Source organism: Mugil cephalus, chromosome 9, assembly GCF_022458985.1.
Source record: "Mugil cephalus isolate CIBA_MC_2020 chromosome 9, CIBA_Mcephalus_1.1, whole genome shotgun sequence".
Taxonomy (NCBI): Eukaryota; Metazoa; Chordata; class Actinopteri; order Mugiliformes; family Mugilidae; genus Mugil; species Mugil cephalus.
In genome coordinates this window covers 17,422,975-17,441,677 of record NC_061778.1, presented here as the reverse complement: position 1 = coordinate 17,441,677, position 18,703 = coordinate 17,422,975, and the positions used below count along the sequence as shown (strand labels likewise).

Below are 18,703 nucleotides of genomic sequence, written 5' to 3'. Positions count from 1 at the left end.
ATCCTTTCTTTTAATCACCACTTTCAACCATTTTGATGGTTAACATCGTGACATCACAGTAGGCCATGAAAGGCCATGAAAGGGTCTGTAAACTTGCAGAAAAGACTCTATGGCATCACCTGTGTGAGATGCAAAGCTATAGACTACTTACTGTGTTTTTAACTTCTGCTGTATTTCTATCAGTGGCGTCATCGGCCAGTCCACTTCGACTTTCACTACAAAATAGTCGACATTCAAAATTATGAATTCTCTTCCTCAAATATCACCATTAAAAAACTAAACACAAAGTCCATCTGCGTTTTTTTGGCTCAGTGCTTTCAGATTTTTTTTGGTGAGATGCAGAGGAATTCGGAGTATGTGGATATTTGGTTTTGGTGAACATTTATGAGGATTGACACCTGGCTGAATATGAAGACAGCTTTCCCAAGAAAACATTAATACCAGGCGTCACTCATGAAATCCTTCATGTCAACTGTAATCTTCTAAAAATGCACATGCCAACAAATGTTTCCAAAGAGCTCATGAACCATAAGCAAGAGAGAGCATCCTGCTGTAGAAAGATGGCAATATTGAAGATTTGTTTTAAAACATATCCCTAAGACTAACATCTCTATACTTCCTGTTTTAACTGAAATTTGCCCACATGTGATACTTGCCAGTAGAATAAATGTTTTGCTGTTTTTATTCTTTTGTAGGTAATGAGAAAAACACAGAAGAGAAATACAAGGCATAATATCTACAAGGAGCAAAATATCTTGTCTGTATGGATCATTTTCATTTAATCTCTCACAACTCAGCTGGGAACTGCCAGTGCCAGTAGATATGCCAATGATTATGACCACCTTCCTAATATTGTGTAGGTCTCCCATGTGTCTCCAAAACAGTTGTGGCTCATCAGAGAATGGACATGGATCTTTCAGAGGACGTCCTGTGGTGTTTTTGCAACAGAATGTTGTTAGTGGGGGTCTTTGGAGGGGGGTTCTCTGTGGATCAGGTTTGTTCCAGTTCATCCCACAGATACTTGATTCATTGGGGATCTTCTGAATTTGGAAGCCATGTCAACACCTGCTGTTTTTCAAGTTTTTTGAGTTGTTCCTGAACTGTTTTTGTGTGTGAGTCTGTGTCAGGCTGCATCCTGCTGGGGATGTTGTGTCATTGCTGCGGGGTGGGGGTGCTTGGTCTGGTTTAGCCGGGTAGTACATCCACATGTATGCCAGGTTCAAAAATTTCCCAGCAGAACATCATTGCCATTGTCACAAAATGGTCAGTGTTAGTTCATCAGGGTTTTGGTTGCATTAAGTACTTGCATTAAGTACTTCTTCGTGGTTAGATGACCTCTGTCACTGATATTAGTTTTGAATGAGGAAATGAGGTGTGGCTTCCCCTAACAGCTAACACTCGGAGCAGTGCCAACAGTGCAGGCCTTGTGGAGCAGATTGGGAGTTAAGTGTTTGCTCAAGGCTCATCAACCATTGACATTGGGAGATGCTTTGGTCTCCGAAGACTGCAATACAGTACAAACTATGGTACAACCCTGCAACGTAGTTAGAGCTTCGTCAGCTGCTGTTCTTTGGTTAGAAACCTGATGTTCAGCTTCCACTTGCAGTTGTGGATAAAGATGGTCCACCCCAAAACAGGAGGACACCACAGATTACTTTGTTACCACAGATTTCAGGATGAGGATGCTAGAGGTCTGGAATCAGGCTGGCACATGCTGCGAAAGTTTTGTTAGCGTGACATCATCACAATGTAAAGCCTTTGGGCTGGGCAAGGACCCATATGTGGGGTTGGCAGGGTCAAAAAAAACACTGCATGCGCAGTGAGCTGCGCATTGTCAAAGCATAGCCTGAAGCTAGAAAGCCCATCTGTGAGAGGAGCAGTTTTAATTTAAATGCGTGGTGGTCATCATGTTCAAGCTCGAGTTGTTACATATCGTAAACCCACATTTGCTAACCATTATCTTGATGTCAAGACCAACTTATTTCACCAGGCCTTTCTAATCTGCAGAAAGTGGTTATGTGGAATTCAATTTTAGCCATCAACATCTTCCAAGATAATGACATTAGTAAAGACTGAGATCCTTGGAGCGGTGGTTTCCAAGTTCAACAATGCACTGGGGCTTACGGGGCAGGTGCTGGCTAAGCTGGGTGTGTTATTACAATACAGCCTGGATAACGGAGCTTGAATCAGCAGAATACCAAAGTGGATGAATGAATGTGCTCTGCTGTCATGCTTCAGTTGGGGAAGAGCTTAGGTATCAAGACTGTCTCGTGTGGTAGAAGACTGCACGGTGCAGCAGAAATCTGATGTAAAAGAATACTGCCGGGGCAGTGGGAGACATTCAAGAGCCATTCAGCCCAAGATATAGGATAGATCTACTGAAAGGAAGTAATATTTCCTTGGCTAAATGTAGAATATCTGTGGGACTCAATCATGATTCAGCACGATTGCGTTCATATATACTGTATATTTTTATTTCATTTTATACAGCTAGATGAATGTATACATAGTATACAATACATAAGACAACTGATAAAAATAACATTATCTGTACATGAAGTGACAGGAAGAAATAACTACATTTCCACCTTTTAGATGGTGTAACTGGTCCCTCTGAACAAAAAGACAAAAGTGAAAATTATTACTTTGTTGTTGTTGTTGTTGTTGGAAGGACATGTTGGGACTGTTCCCCTAAAGGACAATGCAACCTTCAAATACATGACTGTTATATGATGTTTGACCCATTACAGTTGTTACTTTGTCTCTGCATGTATAGTATGATGTCAACACTGGACTTTTATACCAAATGTTTAATACAGTTTCTGTTGTTGCATGATGCAGCTGAATGGTAATCAGTGAAATCATCTGAAAAATATTTTTCAGTGTGATTTTCTATACATATTTATGTACAATTTTTCACAATTTCAACGGTTCTCACATCTGCAAAGACTCTGAAATTTGTTTGCACTGTTCATGGTGTTCAGCTATAATGAAAGCAGCCAGGGTATTGTCATCATTTATTAGAACAAGTACGTATGGATGTAATTGTAGTGTGTGCAGTAGCATGTACAAGTCCGCTGTTTAGACTTTTAGGCTGTAGCTGTTGACAGGAACCTTCCAAAACGTCTGTAAAAGTAGTGGACTTTTTGTGTGGGTCTATTCTATTTAGTCCCCGAACAGCTCTTTTATGCAGCAGCTTGGCACCCAGATCACTAGATACACACAACAGATTGCAGTTGAGTACAACAACAAAAAATGCAACAGCCACCAAGTTTATGTTGTGTTTGTTCATTGTGCTTCCACACAACATCATGGAGCTAAAGAAGGAATCGAATGACAGCAGAACTGACCATGAAGCCTCTGCCTGGTTAGGTTAGGGAAAGGAAAACATTCAGTATGAAATTTGAGACAGCAATCCACAATGAGAAGCTCTAATTTAGAGATTGTTTAGTTTGGATTGCACAAGAATTACAGTATGGCACTTGTCACTTTTGACTTCTTTTGATTTCTGTAATCTTCAGTAGGCTTTGAACCATGGTTGAAGTTGTTACTTGTAAAGTTCCCAGATATTCTGTGGAACTAAAACTTCTGGGGAAGCGATACTGCAGGTACAGTTTTGGAGAGTTATATTGAAAACCAACATAAGGAGGAAACTACAAACCTGCAAAATATTGTTTTTAAAATTCAACACATCAGGATGATTTTGGTTTTGTTGTCTGGCTAAATCACTACAACTTGTTACAGCATGGACATAAGCCTTAGTTGGTTTTAAATGGGAAGAAGAAGTAGAAGTAGAAATGACAGGGAGGTAAAGTGTATTTTGTGGAAGTCACGTGTCTGTGAGAGAAGTGTCTAAGGCTTTGTGGAAGATTTTAACTCTTTGGCAACATAGAAGAAACTGCTAGCATTGGTTGGTTTGATTTACATTAAGAGATGCAGGCACATTGCAGCTGCATCGCACAGTACAAACAGACAACATTCACTGTAAGGAATATGCCAACAGATTAGCTCTGACAAAAAAATATTTCTACATTTTTGGCCAGTTGAAAGTTGAAAGAATTCTTTGATTTTAATCAAATTCGTCTGTATCAAGTGCGCAGGAAATTATTGTCGACTGTCTTTTTGGAAGGATAAAATGCTGATCTGACAACTTTTGTCATTGAGTGCTGAGTTAGATTTTTTAATGTCAGACCACAAAAAAACCAGTAGCACAAAATGAAGAAAGAAATGTAACGTAGAAACTACCTTGAATGTGCCAGACACAGGACTGTTTCACTTTTTTATCAGTTCCTTCGTGAAATGACTGCAATATCAGTTCACAGATGAGATATATGCACAACACAGCACAGCATGAGAACTGCTTTTAAAAAATCCTTTACCATTATATCAGAAAAGTATGTTTGTGTGATCACTGTCTCTGCCTCTTTGTCCTCTGTTACTCTCCAGTCTTGTCTCGAGGCAAGAAGATTTGTCGGTCATATCCGGATATGCATGGGACAAGATAACAAGGCATTTAATATAACTGGGGGGGGGGCATTGCTTCTTCTTGTATTGTGCAGCCTTGTGTGTTACAGGCCAGATCTCATCTGCTTAACACAGCAGTGCCTGCATGCCTGAATAAAGTTGTAAGGAAAATTTTTGACGGCTTGACAAAGTAGCGACGTTACATATTCAGATTCTGAAAAGGGCTTTTTGTATATACACAGGCATTTGTTTCACCAGTCCTGGTAGAGGTAGACAACAAGTCAAACCTGCCACTGTTGGTTTGACAGTTTACATGGTTTCCTTCTTTTCTCTCATGTAAACAAATCTCTGTCCTTTCAGACAATGGAGGAAGACCTCTTCCGTCTCCGCCGTCTTTCTTCGGTTTAGCAGATGCCTCTTCAGTCGCAGTAAGACTGAGTTTGAGTTGCTGTGCAACCGGCACAGCAATAAATTCACTACTATGCAGATTTGGGTTAGGGTTCAGGTCAAATGTTAATTTTGAGTAGCAGAAAACAAATCCCCAGACTGTGTCAGTTCTGTTTTTAACACGGCTTCAGGTTGCACAGGTCCAGTTCCTGAGGCTTCCTCCGTCCAGAGCAGTGCTCCCTGGGCAGACTCAGACCATTGTCAGTCATGCAGCGCACTGATCGTCTTTTAAAACCCCTCCCACAGGACTTAGAGCAGTGAGACCAGGTCCCAACATCCCATATTGGACATGGATCCCCACATGCTCTCACTGTTACAGGCTTGTCAGTATTGTCACAGTCTGTTGCAGGGCGTCCCTCCATGCTCTGGCACTGCACCACCCTCTTTTGAAGACCGTTCCCACAAGTCACAGTGCACGAATCCCATCCTCCAGTCACCCAGTGACTGACCAGCTTCTTACCCATTACCAGCTTCTTGGCTTCTACTTTATTGCTATCAGCCAAGACACTGTTTTGCGTTTTGTGACTTTTCTCCTCTTTTCGCAGAGTCTTCACCTCTTTGCTCTCCTTGGAGATGTAGAAGGAGTAGCGCACCCTGGGAGGAGTCATCTTTCCTACAGAGAGCACCTCCACGGTAAGAGTTTCTTGCAGGGGTCTGGTGGCCTGAAGAATCTCCACAGATGTGGAGGTTCCACTGTAGCGCAGCAGGCTGCCCTTCACCAGCAGGTCGCGCTCCACTGCTGACACCACGTAGTTTCCATTCAGGAGGTACTTGCCATGGCGATTCTTCACAGCCAAGTAGTTTTCATCACTCACCATCCCTCGGTAGCCACGCTGACGGATGTCAACGTTAGCCGCTCCAATAGGCAGCATCACCACAAAGTTGTAGCCATGACTGGAGATGGAGAGTAAAAAGGCAAATGTTAATGACGCTACCCAACAACCTGTGCAAAAGATGTGTGATAATGAATGCGAATGTAATGACATTAATATGTACACTTTTTAAACATCATCAGCATAAAATAATCCAGAAGAGTACCACAGGGCTGAATGCCTGAGACTAAATTTACATTTATCAGTGTAATTTATACATTCAGTAGAAAATCGTTCAGCATTCATTTAGCCTAGTTTAGAAGAGCGCCAGAAACCAAACTAAAACTGTGATCACATTGTATCAAAAATCAACTTTTCATGTCAGATTACAAGATAACAATGAACACAATGAACCACAATCCAACTGCTAACGAAACCATAATTTATTGTTCTCTATTTCTTTGCACTGCATTTAAAAGAAGAGAAAACGTTCTGTAAGACCGCATCATGGCAAAAAATATTACAGAAACGGTTAAGGGGATTATGAGGCTGAATGAGCAGCCCATTTCACTGCCTGTTCAAGCTTCTGGAGTCAAGGTATGAGCTACCATCTCGACACTACGTTAACTTTGACAGTCACATTTATTGCATTTAATACAGTTGTGTGGTTCAAATATGATGGAGGAGAATACAAGTAATGAATATCCAGGTTATTGAGAAGTGACTGGGATCAGGTCTAGAGGAAAAACGCATGATTGGGCAGGACATCCGTATTTGTGCTGATGTTGCTAGGCTGGGAATTTTTGCATTTTTTGTCTTTCTCAGTCCTAGAACTGTTATAGGTCAAGTTAAGCCTGCAGAATTTTCTGAATGCTCCTTTAATGTGTCTTGTTGCCAAGAGTAGGGCAGACGACATTCATTTGTGATGACTGAAAGCAGGCTAATGTCTCCTGATGTTTTTACTGAAAAATGACGCAGGAATAAAATGGGTCAGATACTCAAGAAGTACTACAGTCCAGATAGGATGGATTTCTTCTTCTTGAACTCATGGGATTCTAAAGAGATACATGTTTCCAGTCGCCAAAAACGATTTTTCCTAAAATCCCAAAACCAGAGAATAAGTAGGAATGTCAACAAATTACCCATATAACTCAGAGCACTTGTACAAATGTTTGTAATTGAATGTTGCAGGCACAACCCTATTAAGAGACTTCCCAGCATTCTTGTACTTCTGCTTATTCAAATGGCCGGAACCAGGTTTACTAATGTGAAGCCCTCACATCCTGACCCATCCATGAGTCATGCATCAACCGTCTGCCCGTATCCACAAGGGGAAAGACAGTACTTTGATCATATTAATTGTGATATTGCCTTTGTGTGCGTCTATTATAGCCCAAATAAAAAAGTAATAATTATAAAACGTAGACTAATGAAGACAGGTTGTTCAATTGAGGTATTAGTCTAAAATTTTATTTCCTGATTTTATTAGCAGTGGGTGAGATTTTGTGTTCAAAAAAGGTCTTCAAGCCCCAGACCTGACAGACTGCCACTGTTGGGCCTTTGAGCAAGGAATGGCTGATTCTCACCCAAGTGAAAAAGAATTTCACTACGTTGTCATATTTATTGGACAAATAAAGTCCTTTTTTATTCATTGTCACAGTGCCGACTCCTGATAAGTGCCTTACATGGCAGGTTTGTCCAGGTTGCCCAGTTAAGAGTTTGATTAAAAGGACAAAGTCAGCTTTAAGTTTTATGATAAAGATGTGAAAATCTTCCTACATGAAGATCACTATATTGTACCCAACCTTTCATTTGTTGAGAAACTTTAATTTGACTTAGACCTCATTGATACATGACACATAATATGACGATGTTAAAATTTATAACAATAAAGACATTTAATTGGACCACTTACACAGGTTTGGTGAACATTCCCGAGACCTTCTTACAGCCCTGGTTGTCCCCGCCACACACACCACACTTGTCGAATTTCTTGTTAGAGTCCAGCTTGCCGTCACAGCCTGCCTTTATGCATTTCCCCTGAACACACACAGCGGAGGTATCGGGAGAGCAGGGCGTCCCATCCACAACCTGCCAGTTTCAGATCATACATGCTTTCATTATGTCACATATCGAGTATAGCAGTATTAACACACCTGACGAGACAAACGCAACAAAACAGAGAGCTACATCAATGGAAAACCGCGACGAGCACCAGACAACTTGTGCAGTGTCTTGAAATGTAAACGAGATGTTGGATTGTATTTCTGTTACAAGCTTGTTTCCATGCTGATTGTATAAATAGTTGCTGACAAGCCACAGCTGTGAGGTGATACTGTCCCTACATGTTTCCCTGTCTCACCGCTCCACCCATCCACTACCGCCACCAGCACATCACCTCACACTGCTTTGGTGTTGATGGAACTAGCTATTATTACTTGCGTTGTGGATAAGGGCAAAATCATTCCTGGCACACAGTCTAAAACCTTTGAAATCTCAGTGTTGTTCCTCAGTATTTCAACCCTAATGTTTCAGCTGCGCTTCCCAAAATATTTTTTGGAGTCATGGGGTACTCAATGTCAAGGACTTTAGAATGCATTAGGAACTGCAATAGTTTATAGCCATTACACTCGGTATAAACAGAATTCCAATTATGGCAGGACTGAGATTCACAGCAGGATAATAAAAGCTGACAGCACTTCTCTGTGTGTGGGGTAAGTGCAATTATCAGCCAAACCAACATCCAGATGGTGGGGTAATTTTGTTTCGCTGGTAATGTGAAAGTCAATATTGCCTAGAATTTCTCAGAATTTATTAGTGATTCTCTATATAATTAATGTGGCACCCTCATGGGGCCGTGTCTGATAAATATAATTTATGTTTGTGAACTAACTCACATTTGTCAGTGATGAGAAACACTTTAGTAATGGTAATGAGTAAATCTGCTGCGTACCTTTGGAGCAAGGACGTGGAAATAGCCTGTCCCGTTAGCACGGCAGATGAGCTTGCATTTGTCCTTCGGCGAAATGCCTGAATATTTGGGAACCCAAACCACGGAGGAGCCCAGCCTGTTGGTATTGAGGTTCAAGCCGTTGAACGACTCACACTGCTCCTCTCGGAAACTTTTACCTGGAGACATAAAAACGACCTCAGATTACATGAACAACCACAGCGATAGCCTAGCTTAGAAACACTCTTTGGATTTCGTTATGGGTTTGTTGTAAACAAACTAAACTCCATAGTGCTCAGCTGCTGCGTAGCACTACATCGCTGTTTCACTTCTGTCCATCATCACATAAAGCCTCAATCTGATTGGCTTAGCAGATTCAAGATGGAGCGGTCAGGCCAACTGTCCACCACACATTTTGTAGAGGCAGAAGTTGATCTAGCTACCAGACTACTGCAACAATGCTGAATTAAAAGTGTGTCAAGCAAAATTCTCCTTTCTTAATGGCAACTATTGAGTTTCCCAAATGATGATAACTCAATAGCAGATTTGGTCAGCTGTACCTAACTACCTTGTTAACATTATGTCTTTGAGTTGGTTGGAAACAATAATGGCATATTAGACTGACTGTAGATTAAAATAGAAAAACTCAAACATTTGTGGGAAAAAAACAAACAGAAGATTCTTTGATAAACTCAGAAATACAGCGTTCTTTAAGTTACAGCTCTAAACCTGTAAGCAGGGGACTGACTTACCAGTTTCAAGACAAGAGTTGAGGTTACAGGAGCGATATTTTATCCGAAGGCCGTAGCAATATTTGCCTCCATTTTCAGGAATAGGGTTGTCACACTCTCTCTTGGCTAGTTGAACTCCCCCACCACAACTTCTGGAACAGTCTCCAAACGGACCCCACCTCCCCCAACGGCCATCCACCTTAGACAAAAAGAAGAAAAACAGACGCGATGGTTCATCAGCTATTTATAAAAGGACCAAGCAGGGTGGGGCCACGTTCTCTTTCTCACACAATCTCACCTTAACGTGCACGGTGCTGTTCTTATCAGCACAGGCACCTCGGTAGCAGACCTTGGCGTTGCCACAGCTCGTGCCGTCTGCCCAGGGGAAGTGTCGGGTTTGGCAGACCAGCTGCCCACGTGCCTTCCCAGTGCACCACAGCTTGGAGCACGGCTGCATATAGGGGCATGGTTTAGAGCCGGCGCCAAAGGCGAGCTCGCACTGACGGTGCAGGCTGTAGCTGGTGCCAGGCAGGTTGTCTGGGAGAGACAGCTGGTTCTGAGGCTGGTCCAGGAGACAGTCTCCTGCAGAGAAAAGTCAACAGTGCTGCAAACAGTCAAACTTTGGCCGTAGAAGTCATCATGACTTCAGATTCACATGACACCGGGCTGGTGCTGATCTAAACTTACTCAAACAAATAAACTCAAAGCTGAAGTGGTGAGTATTTTTAGGTTTTGTTACTTTATTCATTATCTAATCAAACATATATTTTCCCATATCGTCACAGTAGGTTGAGGGCTCTTGCTTGAAGAAGAAATGCACATTCACAGTCAATTTATTATCGTCAATTAAACAAGCATGTCTTTGGACTTTGAGTGGAAGCTGGGGTACCAGAAGAGGTAGTCACGGGAAGAGCATGCAAACCCAGAACCTTCAGAAAAGTGGGTTGCGTAAAGCTTTGACTTAAACCCTACAGATCATAACATTAAAGGACCGTTCTAAAAGCATATGGAGGCAAAGAAAAGCTGAGACTGTACGTACAAAGCTGCCTGGGCAAACGCCGAGGTAGCTCTACATGAGAGAGTGCAGGCTCCTGCTAATGTTTGGATTAATCACATTTCTCATGTCGAAAGAGACGGTAGTGTTAGCTTTGAACTGTTAACATTACTAAATGCTCACTTGCTTGTTACAGTAAGTGGGCTCGTTGAAGGGGGTATAATAAATTGTTGTACTTAATTATGTCTGTTATGCAGAACCCACTTATAGTCACTCAGGGAGTTTACACACATATAGAAAAAGACTTGGCATGAGTAGCCATACAGAGGAGAAAAAGCTGAATGATGTACTGTTACACTTACGAATGATATATTGAATGTGGATATCATCAGCATCTAAAGTAACATGTCAAGCAAATTTTTGTTTCTGTATTAACCCTTTAAGATCTGAACGTCCGCCTGCGCATACAAAAAATCTTGCGATATTTGAATTACCGTAATGCACAGATGGACAAAATTCAAAGTGTGGCTGCCATTACAGTAAAGATGATGCACCGCTGCTGTTGGCTGCAGGTTGGGGGGCGAAGCAAGACTGGAGAGCCCAGGGAAGAGAGAGTTGTTTGGAGGAATTTGTTGGTAAAAAGTTAGTTATACCAGTTATACAGAGTTCAGCCACACTTTTGAATTTTGTCAATAGAGCAAACCACTGTGAATTACGGTAATTCAAATATCGCATGCTTGAACGTATCACTACGTTCAGGCTTTAAGGGGATAGAATAATTAATTTTCTTCTGTGTAAAATGTTAAGTTAAGACCAGTTTCAATTCACTTCTGTTCATTTCACAAAAAAGAAAAGAAATCAGAAGCAAACATAAAAAGTCACATGTGCACATGGATAAAGAACATATGCCACATCATATGAACAATGCTACCAGATACTTAGAGGTGAAACATCAAAGATGGGATATTGAGAGTGGATAAAAACAATGGATAGAGCAAAACATCATCAAATGTCAGTGATGATAGTCAATAGTATTGCAAGTGAGTTGGCTGGCATAATTTAAAAATATGCTTAACATATAGAAATCTATGAGCAAGGAACACTGGGCAGGACAAAGACCACAGATGAGAAACATGCAGCCTCAGATCAGAAGCACTCTTACTCTGCATTAGCATCTGTCCTAGGCCATAACAAGTGGCCAACTTAAGTACAGGATTAAATTAGGACATATTTGAGTGGTCTGTTATCAAACCACATTTGGAGGGACACATTTGACCACAATCCTTTGATACTGTGAACACATAATGATTCCTGGGTCACATTAATAATAATGATAATGCATTGGTTTTGTATAACGCTTTATCATGAGATGCTCAAAGCGCTTACAAATGAATGCATTATTCATCTGCTCACATAGTCACACCCTGGTGGTGGTAAACTACCTCAGTCATCACAGCTGCCCTGCTGCTGTTGCTATTATATTTCTTTACATATAGTGCTCATGAGACACGGCATATTTGTTTCACATCAGTGAAAATAACTAGAACACACATATTTTGTGGTGCAACAGATTACTACCAGCTGAGGGCTGAAAGATGAAGCCTGGACAGAATTAGAGGTTCACGTGAGTCCAGAAACATATACAGGAAGTGTTTACTAACCATGACCTCTGTCCAGGAACTCTGTAATGATGGCTGCGCTGCACACGGACCAAGGTCGACTCCTGTCTATCTGAATTAGCGTGGGAGACATCATGTGGTTGTCCTTTAGTTTCCCGAATACCTCCTCGCATGCCTTCACATTGTCGTGGGGCATGTTGAAGACGTGACCTGAAAGGAGAGGGTGGGAAGAGACACAACGGTCACGTCTGTGGTAGATCCCAGTAGATCTGTTTTCAGTAAACCACTTTGGTCAGAGTTATTAAGTACGCACAGTGAGGTAATTGTGGTTAGAGATAAATTTGAGAATATTAGCAAAAATAACACTTTCTATCAAGTATCGCAACTAACATAAGTCAAAACAAACCCGAACTGATTTGAAGCTGATGTCATTGCAGACAGGAACGCAGCTGTACATGGGAATGTGCAGCGGGGCATATGTCCATGTGTTAAACCAGGCCAAACAGGGGAATTTTGGTTCCCAAGGAAATCATTTCATTCCCTGAATATGAACAAGGAGTGCTTTCCAAAAGAAAAAAAAAAAAAAACATAAACTGTGGTTTTAACATATTCAATCTGAGGCTGGATCGTTTTGAGGGGGAAATTGTGTAATTACTTAACATATATGAGGACACTGTAAACCAATGCCTCTCTTGGGCCTCTGGAGTTACTTCTGCATCTGGTTTCATGCACGAGTCCTGCTGTTTTGTAACAGCCCTCTAAAGCGCTGATTAATGAGAACGTGCACAAAGCTGTTAGTTAGACTGAAGTAAGAGTGTCCAGTTAAATACCCTCCATTAAACATCATCATTACATTTTGTATTCTGACAGATGCAATTTAGCTGCAGTAAAGAAAATATCTGTAGAGAACAAACTATGGCTTGGATGGTGTACAGTCACCATGTTTGTTTATGCTATACAAGATCCTTACTTAAAACATATTAATTTGAGATAATCTCTGATTTTTCAGTTGGTTTCCATGTGGTCAAGCTTGTTTGGTTGTTAGGAAGAACATTAGAAAATGCCAGAATCTGTCACCCATGGATAAAAAAATACAGTGTACACATAATACTGCATATACTTATTGTGTTTTCTCTGCAAGAGCAAGAGAAAACTGATACATACTTTACTCCTTGCCTTTATTGCAATGTTTATGTTAAGCGAGTCAAACCAAGTCCCGGCTCCAGGACTGATTGGCCATTTAACCCTAAAATACATTGTGTCTCGTCCACAGCAGCAAACGAACGAAACTGGACATGTTTGCACATTTTCACTTTTCCTGTTGACATATATCATCTCGGACTTTGGAGGATGTGAACTAATCGTAAACTAATTCATATCTTTCAAACTGTTTTCATTCCCTTTCAGCTAAAGTTACGCTGCGCAGCTGTGAGGCTGAAGCTGAACGAACGAACTGGACATGCTTGCAAATTTTCACTTCTTCTGTTGGCATATATCATCACGGGCTAGTTGGACTTTAGAGGGCGTTTGTGATCTTGTGAACGAATTCATATTTTTCGGGCTGTTTTCTAACCCCTTTCAGCTGTCTGCGCGTAAACGTTACATTGTGCAGCTGTAATGCTGAACTTGAACAGATCTCAGCCTTGCTCTGTGGGACCCGCAGACCGGCTGGTTTTGATTTTGCAAACCTAGAGCAATTACGGGGACTGATTTACAAATGGAAGAATAGTTGAATGCAATTAAATAGCTGGTATGATTGAAGCCCTGTCGCGTCTAATACCAGGACTGAGAACAGACACATACTTCAGATGGGAATGAAAGTTGCAAAGCACTCGGGCCAAGCAGGTTTCTGTGCTGATTATGCACATATCAGTTTGTCAAATCCAACTGCGGGGTTCATTTGGCATTTAAAGCTAAGGTTATAAACAGCTCTCGGCTTGGAGCACGTATGTGAACTCTCCAGTGCCGAATGTGCATTAGCATTAATCTGAAATCCGCTCAGTCACCACCACTGAACAACTTTCTCACCAAGTTCATGGGCAGTCGTGAAAGCAGAAGGTAAGCCGTCATCCTCAATGACAGAGCAGCTCCTCTTCGGGTCGCACATGGTCCCCACGTCAGCCATGCCCAGGGTGTCGCAAGTCGTGGCGCCGCAAAGGTCCTGGTAGCACAGAGACAAACGATCACTTGTGAAGAGCCTTCTTCTTTAGTCTTGTAGGAAGCTTGAAAAATCAGATTGGGTTCGAGCCATGTTCCAAACATGTTTTGTGTGGCTGGGCCGTGAGCTAGGGAATGAACAGACCATGAAAGGCACTAATTCAAAGCATATGGGACTGTGGTTTGCTTTTTCTCTGTTCTTAAAATATATTGAGGCAGAGGGTCAGGGAGATAGGCCACCACAGATTTCCTCTTGGTGTTTTGTTGAAGAAGTAAGAGCATACCTGCTGCCCGAGGTAAACTAAGCCTGTGTCAACACCGCAACTGTCTCTTCTCCATGAGCCGCTCATTAATTCTGTTCTCTCTCTTCTCCCTTCTGTGTTGCGCTGTCATTAATCCATTACTAGTTTTACTAATTTATTAACAGGCTAAAAGTAAAATATTTTGTTGGGACATCTGATAGGTTCTTACATAATTCTTTTTCTTTCCCATTTATCAGTGGCCCAAGCAAAGGAAAAAGAATCTGACTTTGTTTGGATTTAAAAGCACTGATTTTTCCTTTTGTCTTCTCCCAACATCGGTCGGTATATGTTGTTTCAGATTACAGCCAAAACTTCTAAATAACTTGATGTAATGGCTTTAATAACTGCATTTGTGCGTGTCTGCGTGCGTGCGTCATATGTGATACTTAGTTGTTCCTGTGCTCCAGGGAACTGTGAAAATTACTGGAAATGCTTTACGTTACACACTACTCACAGATACCACAAATGTGCATAGTGATGGTCACAGTTTCCCAAACCAGGTGTCCCCCAAAACACATTCTGCCTGCTTTTATTACCTTTTAGTCTCACTAGCAACATGACTCAGCCTTCTGTTTTGGTCCTGGCTGAAACATCTCAACAAATGTTGAATAAATTGCCATCAAATTGTTTATAGACGCTGATCTCCTACCTTCACCTCAAGTGCCATCACGCGTGATGCTTGTTTTATTTTAGGCAAATGTCTCTACAGCTACTGGACGGACTGCCATGTTTCCCAAGATAATAAATTGAGTCAAATGCTTTGCTTTAAGGCCCAGTTTCTACACAGCTAATGACATAGGCATTAATCAACTCTTGTTTGTTTGTTTGTCGCTAATCAGTTAGCTAACAAGCAGAATGAGCAGGGTAAATACAGAACTACATGCTTAACACACCAAGATGATGTTGATATTTTCAGAGCGTTTACATGCTGCCATTAGTGTTTTGCTTAAAGCGCCACTCTGCTCACTAACATGGTTGTAGAATCTTATCTTGGTTCAACATTACAGGAAGATTAGGAACCCTTCCCCTTCTGGATATATTTGCCCTGACTCATTGATTATCAGTAAGATTGTTGCTTTGTTTTTGTCCTAAAGCCAACTGGTTATGTTTCTCAATGTCTGAAACTAACTTACTTATAGCTATAGATGTCTCTGCTTCACTATTTCTGGTCAAGATGTCAAGAGTCATTATGAACACAGTTGAAGATCAACTTAAATTTAGCGTTGCAGGGAGGTCCAGTGATGCTTCATGCACCCTCTGCCAGCCATGTGTACTCAACACATGCTCTCCATAACCTATTACAAGAGTTTTTCCAGTGCTGCGCTCATTGTGCCCTACAAGGACACCAGGCGCGGACTTTCCTATATACAGTGTAACAGCATTCTGTGCGAAAAAAGGGATCTTTCTCGGCAGTAAGATGATGTTTTGCTCTTTTTGACCTTGAAGTGTTTTTAAATGTTCCAGTGCAATAAAGGAGAGGCTGTGTATCAGATGGTCAGCCGGAGCCAAACTGAACTTAATGGAAACCAGGCTGTAAATGATGAACTGGCATCAGAGGAAGAGAGACAGAGAGTAACTACAGAGAAAGATTTACTAGCCGGAATTCACAGCTCTGGTGACCACATGGGACCGTTTGACAGCTGTGGCCACACTGGATGCTTTAGATAGTGTCAGCTGAGACTAAATGAATGAGAGAGTAAGGGAGCGATTCAAATTCTGAGCGGATTCTTATAAAAAGTTTTGTGATTATTAACGAGCTGCGTTAATATGGGAAGATAATGACACCGAGCTTGTTCCATAGAAGCCGACAGAGGTGAGGTCTTTTATGGAAAGAACTGGCTCCGTTGGTCTTTCCAGTGACTCACTGCAGCAGCCGACACCAGAGAAAAGGAGAGGGAATTGCAGAGCTGTGCAGGAGAAAGGCTGTGCACCAGTACACATGTCCATGGATGAGTTACTAAAACTACTGAGCACTAACCCGAGGACTGCAGGGTCAGGGGTCTCCTTGGCCAGAGCTTGCATTGAGTGAAATTTACGGCGGCAGAGACACTAAGCAGCAGGAAGGACAGGCAAAACTACTCAGAAATAAACTTAAAAAGATGCAAAGTGTCTACAAAGATAGGCCAAATATGAGAGTTTTAGTTCTCCTGCAAAATAACTACAGTTTTTGTGTCCTTTTCAGTGTGTAGGTCTGGAGACTTGCTGCCTCATGGTCTGTGCTAGAGTGCAGCATTTCTGTTTTATACTATGCACCACCTAATGCGATGCACGTCTGCTGGATTTATTTCACCTCACTCATCCTCTGCTTACCTGTTTGGTGAACAGTATGGCCGTGTCCCAGTACTCTGGCTGCTTGTCACTGTGTTTATTCAACTTCTTCTGCCAAGAGCAGAAGTTGCGCAGAGTCAGGGCAGCGTTACTGGAAACCTTAGGTCCCTTGTCAGCTTCATTTATCACCATGAAGCCCACCACCACTATGTTAATGGCGTTGAGAATGCTGGGGTGCTTGTAAAGCCTGGCTGCTACTGACATCAGGGTCAGGAGGTAGTGCTTCAGGTCATCCCCGTGAAATTTAGCCATAGATTCATCTGCCACCACCAGCACCTCCACAAACCTGGGGATGGAGGCAAACCTTTTGGACCTCCCCAAGGATCTTAGCACGGTTTCAGTTAAGCTGTCAATCTCCAGTTCGCTCATGTACTTGTATTTCTCCAAGGAAACGGTGAAATTGGTGTCAGGTGTAACTCCACACCTGCTGGTGAAGTTGCCGCCCGAGTGCGCCGCCCGTCTGCGGATAACATGTGTTCTCTCGAAAGAGTTTCCGTATCCAGAGGCGGCTGCTGCTGCGTCTTCAGTCCTGGCTTGGCTGATGAAATACTCCATGCCGTTATAGGAGAACCCCCCCTGCAGTCCTTTACACAAGCTAAGCGCGGCGAAGGAACCCGGGTCCTCGTTCACATCACCGGAGTAAAAGCATTCCCTGAGGTCAGTGGCTGCAGAAGCGTCGGATGCTGCGGAGTAGCTCCCAGGCGGCACGCTGCCAGCAGCAAGGAAACTAGAATCCGGCCGTAGATGGAGGTAAAATTCCTGTTTGAACGCACCGAGTCTAAAGACAATCTGTCTTTCATTCATCTGCTCCGCGCGCCGATGCGGGTGCTTCTCGTGCGCTTTATGATCCATGCGAACAGGTATGCAGAAATCTACCTCCATGGAATATGTTATCTTCAAATAAAGCATGAGTTGCATAGAAACGACCAAATAACTAATATGTATAGCCATCTCTCCTCCTGCCCAAGACAGTCCTCTTTGTAATTCAGCTGCGGTGGGTTTGCATGCAGTAAGAAGTTGTGCGCAATGGCATTGAGCTCCGCTTGCGCGTCCTCAAAATGCAACTTGGTATAATGCGCCCGAGACTCCTTCTCGCTCCTTTCCCATCCTGCAGCGTTTCCACTCTGGACACCAACTTCACTGAGGTGCCGAGCTTTAAAGTCTCGCACGAACACCGACGATCAGTGTCATCTGAAATCGGAGTACGTGAGCAAGATGGACCTCATTGGTCCTGCCTTTGCGTTTGTGTTGCACGCCGCAGCCACTTGTAACTCTCCAAATATTATTGTTGCTGTACAGCATGTGCGGCCGGAGCTGGAGCATCACCATCCTCCTCCCACCTCGCTGACTCTGTGAGAGGGAAGCAAACAAACCAGGCACTACACAGAGGGTGATTCGTTTCGAGTTTTTGACATTCACTTCAAAGAACTGCCACTGCAACAAAATACCAAATGTAATATTAATGATGTAGCTAACATTCAGATAGTTTCTAAGAAGAAAAACAAAAAAAACATTGCATCTCCTTTTTTTGTTCCTTATTTTATTTTCCTTTTCGATAAGCAACATATCACAAAATACGAGTCCAAAAAGTTCACAACAGAAAACATTTTTTCAACAGCATATCCTTCGATGTCAAATACACACACCAATGCAGGTACCAATGCAGGTAAACAGCGACACCTGTCGGCAGTTGAAGTCCTCCGGCGCTTATGCCCAGGGCCGCTTTTTATGTGCTCTTGCGCCATCTGCCGGTAGATGCCTTAAAATGTCCCACATGTACAGTTTTCCAGTTGTTTTAAGTGTTGGCCGTCTCCTTGCGTGCAGGATTTTTCAGCCTTAATAAAATAATTCACGTGGTCCCTGAAAGAATTTGTGTTTAGCCTTGTAGACAGCAGAAAA

At 42.3% G+C, this 18,703-nt stretch overlaps 1 protein-coding gene across 1 annotated transcript; it reads right to left on the bottom strand.

Moving 5' to 3' along the window:
• Positions 1–2,452: 2,452 nt before the first annotated feature.
• Positions 2,453–18,135, bottom strand: LOC125013369 (A disintegrin and metalloproteinase with thrombospondin motifs 15). Its single transcript, XM_047593990.1, has 8 exons — positions 16,787–18,135; positions 14,046–14,178; positions 12,060–12,227; positions 9,703–9,986; positions 9,426–9,603; positions 8,677–8,852; positions 7,639–7,814; positions 2,453–5,805 (listed from the first exon to the last, which is right to left on the bottom strand). The coding sequence occupies exons 1-8, from the start codon at positions 17,753–17,755 to the stop codon at positions 5,028–5,030; spliced, it is 2,862 nt and encodes a 953-aa protein (XP_047449946.1). The 5' UTR covers positions 17,756–18,135; the 3' UTR covers positions 2,453–5,027.
• Positions 18,136–18,703: the final 568 nt, after the last annotated feature.

What these genes read in the sequence shown, in the direction of transcription:
- LOC125013369 (XM_047593990.1), bottom strand. Translation starts at nt 17,755, where the DNA reads ATGGCTATACATATTAGTTATTTGGTCGTTTCTATGCAACTCATGCTT. An exon ending in GTTCCTGGACAGAGGTCATG is followed by an intron (nt 9,987 to 12,059) that starts GTTAGTAAACAC and finishes TTTTCTCTGCAG; the next exon opens with GAGACTGTCTCCTGGACCAG. An exon ending in TCCACGTCCTTGCTCCAAAG is followed by an intron (nt 7,815 to 8,676) that starts GTACGCAGCAGA and finishes TGAAACTGGCAG; the next exon opens with GTTGTGGATGGGACGCCCTG.